The 9,789-nt window shown below is 38.6% G+C and overlaps 1 protein-coding gene across 1 annotated transcript in view; it reads right to left on the minus strand.

Annotated features, from left to right (window-relative positions):
- Window positions 1-3,403: 3,403 nt before the first annotated feature.
- Window positions 3,404-9,789, minus strand: part of stk26 (serine/threonine protein kinase 26) — a 24,889-nt gene continuing 18,503 nt past the window's right edge. The window contains exons 7-12 of the mRNA XM_071538451.1: window positions 9,773-9,789; window positions 7,894-8,036; window positions 7,584-7,680; window positions 6,939-7,001; window positions 4,287-4,423; window positions 3,404-3,577 (exon numbers count right to left, since the gene is read on the minus strand). The exon at window positions 9,773-9,789 is cut by the window's right edge and continues 169 nt beyond it. Of these exons, the coding sequence (XP_071394552.1) occupies window positions 3,562-3,577; window positions 4,287-4,423; window positions 6,939-7,001; window positions 7,584-7,680; window positions 7,894-8,036; window positions 9,773-9,789 (473 nt within the window). The 3' untranslated portion in view covers window positions 3,404-3,561. The remainder of the gene's footprint in view (window positions 3,578-4,286; window positions 4,424-6,938; window positions 7,002-7,583; window positions 7,681-7,893; window positions 8,037-9,772) is intronic.

The raw sequence follows: 9,789 nt of genomic DNA on the forward strand, positions 1-9,789 counted from the left end.
ATGAAGACGGAAAATATGGACACACACCCTGAGGGTCGCACGGTTACTGATTTTAACACGTCATGATCACATTCAAAACTGTCAGGACACACACATCCCAGACTGTAGATAAAAGGAGAAAATAGCAGTAAATGTGATGGTTTTGTATGTGAGAGAAGTGTATTGTTTTCAGGTGTATTGGGATATGAAAATTGTTTTTGGCTTGTGTTAGAGGAAACCATAGCAGCGTCTGAAAGCTAATACTGCCTACTATTTATTAGCCATATTGAGCGCACAAGCTTATAACATTTTGATGAGTAATACCAGTAAACTAATATCTAGGTTAGCTAGTTAGCCTAGCTGACCTTCCAAGTTTGAACTAGCCTCAGGTAGCAATAAAGCTTGGCTAGCTGTGCGTTATTGGTTGCTATGCCAACTCTTGCCGTAACCAGGGAGATAATTAGCAGTTTTTCTTCTTGTCTCATGTTTTTTTTTTTTCAGTCTCTTGTGTGTATATAATACTTTGGAGAAAACTTTTGAAAGTACATTGGTAAGCATTGTATAGAAGCAGTAATAGCCTTGAAGACATTCTTCACTGTGGGTATATGGGTATTTCATTGTTGCCGATGGTACTCGATTGCGCCTCATACAACATCACCATCGTACCCACTATCACAGCAAAGTAAACCATCTTGGGTATTATTGCTACATTCTGATTTCTGATTTGTATACAGCATATTTGGTATGTAGTATGTGCTTTTGGACAACTTCCAATTGAAGGTATGCTTACTGTGAACCCACTCAATCTGAAAACATGACGTATGATTATCACCACTTACAGTTTCAATCAGAGTGCGTTAGGGCTGGAAAATCAGGACATGATTGCAAAGCTATACCTGTGGCAATTAGCAGGAATCAGTTGCTAACCAGTAGCACGTTTTACTTACATTTACAAAGCATTTCTTGGAGGCAGAAATAATCTCAATGGTTGAGTTAAACCTCAGTGGGCAGAGCCAAAGAACCACAGTTTTTCTAACTAACATTAGACTGAAACTCAGTGAAAAAGGTAAGAGAGGAGGAAGCTAATATTATGAAGCCTAGCGCTCTGCTACTAACTGAAAAAATACAATCTATCATACTAACTTATCTAGGTTAGCTAGTTGATCTTCCAAGTTCAAACTAGCCATACTAGCCTGTAGCTATCTAGGTAAGCTAGTTAGCTAGCTGCTGACCTTCCAACATGAATGCCATGATCATGAATAAATTCAAGTTTGCCAGTTAGCTAACTTGCTATATTCCTGTGAAGTGACTCATTTGTAAAATTCCCTGATATTCCCAGACTTCCATAGAATTCATCAAATTCCCTGACCTCTCTAAATTCCAAAATAATACTGATACCATGAGAAGTGGAAACCCTGGTTGTGAAACTACTTAAAACCAGTTTGAAGAGTTGCATTTTTTATCTGAGAGGTGAATTTTTTTTACTTATACAAAAATAATCTGGCATTGTGGAAACGTAACACATACAGCCTTATGTGAAAAAAAGTGTTGGTGGTTTTTATATGAAGAGTATTGTGTGGATGTGATACACTGGACAACGTAGTTTACAGAACTGGTTCTTGTTGCGGATTCTGTACAAAAATGTGCATTCAAGACTTTTTGGTATACAATATGTAATTCCTTTTGTCAATAAATTATTATATATAGGAAGATTTGCTGTGCTGAAATTAACTCAAAAATCTATCGTTATTCTATTTTTCTTTTATTTATACGGTGGATAGTTTGAAACAAAGCAATCCAATTAAATCCTATCATTGGTTAAACATGCATTCCAACCATGCTGATTATAAAATAATATCCAGAAAAGAAAATTAAGCAAAAGTGCAATTAACGTTGTTTTTCTCCAATTACATTGTTAGATAGAAACTACCCAATGTAAAAAATTCCCAGAAGTTGTAATACCAATTCTAATGATGCTACTTTGAAGAAAACTTTTAATTCAGTACACAAGCATTGGTAACCGTTCTATGAAAGCCACATTATATTTGCAGACAGTACAAGCTTCTGCCTCAGTCGTATCCTTATCATAGAGAAAATGCCGTCTTTGGTAATATTGCAGTACTATTAACAGTACAATCTCACAAAGAAGACACAAATTCATCCAACACCACAAGTTTCTCAATCAAACTTAAATATTTATTCATAAAACTCTAAATCCCCCTACAAAAAGAGTACATTTCTGTAAAATCTTACATCTTTCATTTTACATTTTCCCCCCCAAAAAAGCATTTTCGTATCCCTTATGATATATAAAAAGATGAAAATATACAATGACCAAGCGTTATAGTGTCTTTGGTACAAAATATCAGTAATGCCTTTGATTACAGCTCCCTTCATGCTGAATAGAGCACTCTGGAGAAGGATCTGTGTTACTTTCCAATGATCACAAAATGTGTGTGCGGAACCATATAGATCCCAGGCAACGGTGGAGCCTGATGCAACCAATGAATGGTCAAATTGCTTCCGTATCCATGGCAACCACCAGAATCCTCCACTATTACCATTTCTTTAAACAACAAATTTGACACTGTTGGGTCTGCTGCAACCGCCAACGAGAAATAACTACTGCTGAAGATGAGAAAACTGAATTTAGCTTTAATCTCCTGTCCCCACAGTATTATCGTTGCTTCATAAGTGGATTATATATAATTTAATAGAATTTATGGGTATTATTTTTGTTGCCGTCATGACCTTTAACCTTTATAAAACAGATAAATAGTAGTAACTGCTGTCTGAGAATGACTGAATACGATCAGGGAGCTGTAATTTAAAAGCTTTACCGAAACAACAATAACAATGTATGTAATATTGGCATATAGATTAATCTGTGTCAAGTGCTACTGAACAAATATATAGACATCTACAAGTCAAGGCAAGGCATGACACAATAAATCACTGCTGCTGGGTGAGAAGCTCTTAAATGTTTTAGGGTGTTTTCACGTTTTTCAAGTTTTTGTGAACGGTTTCAATGCAAAACAAGATATTTCCATTAAAAAAACGTGCTGCCACCTTTTGGAAAATGATTGATAGCAAAAATCTGAAGCAAATTATGCTATTTTCTTTTTTAACGGTAGGAGGTAACTTACGTCCTTGGTTGACAAAATGAAGATCCTTTAACAGATTGAATCCTCTATCCCCTTGTTGGAAATTTCTTTTTCCAATAAGGATATATAGCGCTTAGAAAATAAATACTATATGTGGTCATTTGTGTGCAGAAACCCAGTTTACATTTAAAAAAAAATGCAAAGCTGTTGATTAGAGAGCTTCGCAGGTCCTGCCAAACAGTCTGGGGAGAAAACAGGTCTTCACTCAACAGCAGTGAAAATATATACATATATATATAGTGTATATATTCCATGTAGTGTGTGTGTGTGGGTGTGGGTGTGTGTGTGTGTGTGTGTGTGTGTGTGTGGCGAGGAGACATTGCACAGCAAAACTCCTCTATTTCCCATCATCCAGCAGCGTCACCATACGAGGACACAGTCTCTCTTTTTCTGTTTCCATTCCTCATTCATCCCTTCTTCAGTTGGGCGAGAATCTGAGGGTGAACGACAGAGGGAGAGAGAGAGAGAGAGAGAGAGAGAGAGAGAGAGAGAGAGAGAGAGAGACTTGGTAAATGATTGGCGAAGACAGACAAGAACATTGTCTTGTTTTTAAAAAATATTGAGACAGAAACAAAGAGAGAGAAAGAGAGAAAGAAATAAAGAACGACAGACAAGACAGAAACAATGACAGAGAAAAATGAAAGAAGGAACAAAAGAAAGGCAGAAAAACATAAAACAAATAAAATGGAATAGTGTCAGAAAGAAAGAAAAAGAAAGACAAAAAGATGGAGGCAGACAGACAGAAATAATGACACGGAGAAAGAAAGAAAGAAAGAAAGAAAGAAAGACAGACAAAAGGCCACAATAGACAGAAATAACAGCAAAGAAAGACAGAAATAATGACAGAAAAAAGAAAGAAACAAAGGAAGAAAGAGAAAGACAAAATGAAGGCGGCAGACAGACAGAAATAATGACAGAGAGAGAAAGAAAGAAACAAAGAAAGACAAAAGGCCGCAGGACAGAAATAATGACGAAAAGAAACAACTAACAGAAAGGAAGAAAGTAAAGAGTAAAGAATGAAATAAAGAAAGACAGAAGATGACAGAAAGAAAAAGAAGACAAAGAAAAATGAAAGAAAAGGGGGAACAAAGGATGGGATAGATGGAGAGAGAGAGAGAGAGAGACAGGAGATGAAGAGCGTACTTCTGGAACCTGGCGATGATGTGTGTGACCATCCTGTCTGTGATTCCCGGGCAAACCTCCTCGGCCAATCGGATGTTGCGCTCCAGCTCCTCGATGGCCGACCGCTGCTCAGAGTGGTCCTTATACGGCTGCTTCAACTACAGAAGAAGAAGATACAAAACAGAGTGTGTTGTTATCTGTGTGTGTGTGTGTGTGTGTGTGTGTGTGTGTGTGTGTGTGTGTGTGCCTTTCTAACTCGTAACACGTTTATCCGTTGCATAGACTTCCCGGTTTTCTGTGTTCGTAGAAATTCGTAGAAAGATCCCAGAAGTTTACTTGCCAGAGGTGTGACCAAGTCAGCTTCACTCGAGTCCCAAGTCAGTCTCAAGTCTTGGGGCACGAGTCTCAAGTCACAAGTCTAAATGTAGATTACCAAGTCAAGTCCAAGTCACTAATGTCAAGTCTCAAGTCTAAATGTAGACCAGCAAGTCAAGTCAGAGCAAATCAAGAGTCCAGTATCAATTTAATATCTGAAAGAAAACTAAATATCTAGGACTTTTCAATGCAATATGGTTTTAATAGGATAAAAACTTGGTAAGAGCATCATGAGTTTGATTTCTATAATCAGTTTCAACTTCAATAAATTCAATCATTCCATACAAATTCAGAAAACAGAATTTAAATTCAGTCGTCTGCTGGAACAAATCTCAAATTTCTCAAATTTACACAAACAAGATCTCAAGTCAAGACTTTAGAAACCTTTTCAAGTCATCAAAGTACAAGTCAAAGTCAAGTCCCAAGTCACCAGAACCCAAGTCAAGTCAAGTCTTCTCTTCATGCATCAAGTCAAGTCTCAAGTGATTAAAACTGTGACCCGAGTCCAAGTCATGTGACTCGAGTCCCCACCTCTGTTACTTGCCAAACGACAAAGCATCAGATGGCGACTTGGAAAGCCCCAAGATTCATTACGAGAATGACGCTTCACATCCAAACAGCTTTAGAGTCCGCAGGACAGAGCCGGGTGAAACAGCCGGGAAAATGATCGGACGTGAACATCAAGTCATCAAGTGAACGCCAAGTCCACAATCCTGTCCTTGTGGAGAATGATCTTCCCAAACTGTCTTGGAGAGAACAAACTTCTCAAGAAGGTGAAAACGGATCTTGGGGCATAGAGGCAACGTTGAAATGACATCTAGTGCTCAAGTAGAATACGAGTTTCTGTGAAGGTTTAGAAGGGAGTCATTCCTTCATGTCACATCACACCTCATGACTCCCACCAGCTCAGACTTCTGCTCTGAAAGGGTTCCTGTAGTTAGAAACCAAAAAGACTACAAGTATTCCTGTAACATTATTTTCTAGAAATATAATTTGATCTTAGATAAATCAAGCTAATTGACTGCACCCAAATTGCTAACATCCATTTTCAGCTATAGAAACCATTTCAGAACAATCTGAGACAGCAGGAGTCGAAATTCACTTTTCTGAGTGATTTGACACGGAAGGAACCGAGGGAGCAAGGAGGCAACGGTTCAAGTCCCCATGGCAGCAAGCGTCTGCCCTGCTGAAGAGCCTTTGAGCAAAACACTGAAAAACTACAAGCTCCACAGTCTCTGTCTGTAGCCCTGACCTTTGACCTCTGACCTCCCTGTGGAGGGAAGAGAATCTCCCTACAGGGATCAGTACAGAAACATGAAAACATATAGCTGCTGGCAGCAATGAACAGTTTACCACAATGTGACATAGAATGCACTGAGTTCTCTGATTCCCCCACAAGGCATTGTGGGTATTGGAGTCTTTGTTATTATCACAGCACAACAGGAGTTCACAGCACATACCTTGTGGTTTCTGTGTAATTAGAGAATAAAAACATATTTTATAACTCCCTGCATACCTTATTATTGTGTAATTAAAGATATACATATATATGCATATTATTACATTACTGTATTGTTAGTTTTTCGTCCTCGGATGACAATACAAGCCTTCTGTGTACTTGAGAGAGGTAAGTTTGCTTTCTACTCCAGCCTGCCCGTTATGAGCTGCTGCAGTGGACGAACATGCCTGCTAGGAGCTAATTTTCAAAAGTATAGACCCATTTCTCCACTTGTTCCTATTCAAATTCATACAATGAAGTATAAGACATAAGCATAATAAATCCCCAGAGTGGGGGTGCAGCTTGCCTGCCGAACTCGCATGCATATAAAATGTTTGTCACAACTGCCATGAGCAAAGGGCAAAAGCATTTGTTTTTATTGCACTTCATCCAAAGCCATATATACTGATTCATACGAGGAAGTTACACCGTAAGTTACACCTAATTGTTCCTCATTGTCTTGTTTTCTTCTGCTGTACCTACATTTAAGTACCAGTAGGAACCGGTAAGTAATTAAGTAAGTAATAGAACCGGGAAATTACATGGTAATGACAGGGAGTTACACTCTAAAACGCGGGCTGTATTATAAAGTGTTTTTGTGCACATTTTTAAAAATTGATAGATTAATAACTTGGCCATTTTTGGACTGATCCCTTAGCTTTTTTTTTTTTTAGCATAGGCTAAATAAAGGCAGACCCAATTAATTTACTTGCCAAATTTTGTGTCATTCTGACCTGGGGTTCATGAGAAGAAGATTTATTTTTTTTTCTAAAGAATTAAAAGTGTGTGTTTGTACTAACCTCAGTGAAGACAGGAGAGATGACTGTAGTCAGACTGGTGGATTTACTCAGCTGGTCCTGAACCTGAGGAGAGACCGAGGAGGAGGAGAGAGGAGGAAGAGCGGAGGGATGAAGAGGAGAGAGGAGGAGGAAGAGATGACATTTAATGCCGTTCTATTTGCCAAAACAGCAGGTCTTAAATGCAATATAGACACATAGTTTTGCTCCAAAATAGATCTCTGCCATTTAAAAAAGAAATTATGCTTGGCATGAAAATAAAGTACATTATGGGTTCTAATTACATTTTTTGAGTCATCTGTAAGACCTTTGCTTCCAGACAAGCTGTTTCACTGACTGATGCAGTTCAGGTTGCAACTCTCAAAACTTCTGTTCATGACTCTGCTACTTCAGTGTAATGCAAAGCGACCTTTACAAATGCTGTGATATTGAAAATTGAAAAACAGAAATTAAATTTTACCAATTTGACAGTTTGCACCATGCCTGTCTCCAGTCATAACAAAGTGTCTCCAAAATGCATTCAGAAGCATGCAGATGATGAACTGACATCTTTTAGCATTTACACACACACACACACACACACACACACACACACACACACACACACACACACACACACACACACACACACACAGAGATGTTACTGACCGTTCCATTCAGGACCTTCCTGCCCTCTGTCTTCTTCTTGCGGACGGTGGTGAAGGACCATTCTGGAGACTGGCTGTTCTCCTTATTACTGGACTCACTGCACACACACACACGCACACACACACACACACACACACACACACACACACACACACACATTAGTTGGCTCGGCAAAACAAGACATACACTGTAGTACTCAACTCGAGCCTGAAACACAAATTCTCTGTCAAAAACAACAAGAAAAATCTGCCTCTAACATCAACACACACACACACACACACACACACACACACACACACACACTCCTTACCTGTCGGAGTCGTCGGAGCCGCTGTCGCTGTGCCCCTCCTCCTTCCACCTCCTGTACCTGTCAATCAGCTCGCTGAGGTAGGACGTCTTCTTACAGTGTTTCACGATGAACTTGTGTTTGAGCAACTCCTTGGCTGTAGGTCTCTGGGTGGAGGGAAGCAGAGGGAGAGGGAGAGAGGGAGAGAGGGAGAGAGAGAGAGAAAGAGAGGGAGAGAGAGAGAGAGACTTGGTAAACACACACACCCACGCACACCTAGACTGATATTCATCTTGATGCGATGGCAATATTGTCTGTGAACTTTCATGCCAATAAAGCACATTGAATTGAATTGAATTGAATTGAGAGAGAGAGAGAGAGAGAGAGAGAGAGAGACAGAGAGAGAGAGAGAGACTTGGTAAACAAACGATTGGCGAAAAAAGACAAGAACATTGTCTCGTTTTTTAAAAAAATATTGAGACAGAAACAAAGAGAGAGAAAGAAATAAAGAACGACAGACAAGACACAGGAACACAAGAAAGGAACACAAGAAAGGCAAAAAACAAAAAAATAAAATGGAATAGTGTCAGAAAGAAAGAAAAAGAAAGACAAAAAGATGGGGGCAGACAGAGAAATAATGACACGGAGAAAGAAAGAAAGAAAGAAAGAAAGAAAGGCCACAACAGACAGAAATAACGGCAAAGAAAGAGAGAGAGAGAGAGAGATCTTTGGGTGAAAGTCGGCTAAAGTAGAATTGAATGAGAAAGAGAGAAACAGTAAAAGGTTTCTAAGAGTTTCTCCACCAGGGGGCAGCAAGACGCAACAGATTCAAACAAACAGTCCTCTCTCTAACGCAGGAGCTCCTAAACTATTTCATATCAAGGTCCCCCCAAATCAAATCAGTGCTCCATAGACCACAGACCCCCATCTGAGAGGATCCTGTCCTTCTATTGAATGGAGTAAAAGTGAAATTCATCTATTCCTCTGTTTGCTGGGGACCCTCTGGGACCCCCCTCAAGGACCTCTGTTGGTCCCTGGACCACAGTTTGAGAACCACAGCTCTAATGGAAAGGAAAACTGCCTAAATGACTTAAATGAAAAATGAGTATTGAGCAGCTTTTTAGTTAATTCTCCATATGATAACACTCACCTATTTAATAATAAATGCCAAAAAACGTTAGCAGATTTGTATTTTTGTGGTATTTTTCAATCAAAATCCCATTACTTTTACTTCGTAGCAGTGGTGGAAAGTAACTAAGTACATTTACTCAAGTACTGTACTTTTTACGATTTTGAGGTAGTTGTACTTTACTTGAGTATTTCCATTTTATGCTACTTTGTACTACATTTCAGAGGGAAATATTGTACTTTTTACTCCATTACATTTATTTCACAGCTATAGTTACTAGTTACTCTTCAGATCAATATTTTATATTTAAAACATTTGATCATCTTTATAAAATAACTATAAAATAGCATTGTTATAGATTAGACTACCCAAAAGTATAGCTAAATTGCTAAGATTAGCTTCACGTTGACAACTTTAAAATGCTGCTTACATGTACATGTATGTCAATAAATCAGTATTAATATTCCAATAATTTATGAAAAATATAACTCTCTAAATGGGGACAGTTTGCATAATGAGTACGTTTACTTTGATACTCTAAGTACATTTTGCTGCCAATACTTATGTACTTTTACTTAAGTAAGATTTTGAATGCAGGACTTTTACTTGTAATGGAGTATCTTTACATTGTTGTATTGCAACTTTTACTGAAGTAAAAGATCTCAGTACTTCTTCCACCACTGCTTCCTAGAAAACAGCATATTACCAGTAGACGAGTTATTGTTAAGGCAAACTGAGTGTGTGTGTGTGTGTGTGTGTGTGTGTGTCTCTTACGAAGGCCGGGTCCTTGT

The sequence above is a fragment of the Centroberyx affinis genome, unplaced genomic scaffold (genome assembly GCF_046629955.1).
Source record: "Centroberyx affinis isolate AG114_WGS23_722 - 3 ecotype Tasmania unplaced genomic scaffold, CSIRO-AGI_Caff_v1 ptg003277l_1, whole genome shotgun sequence".
NCBI lineage: Eukaryota > Metazoa > Chordata > Actinopteri > Beryciformes > Berycidae > Centroberyx > Centroberyx affinis.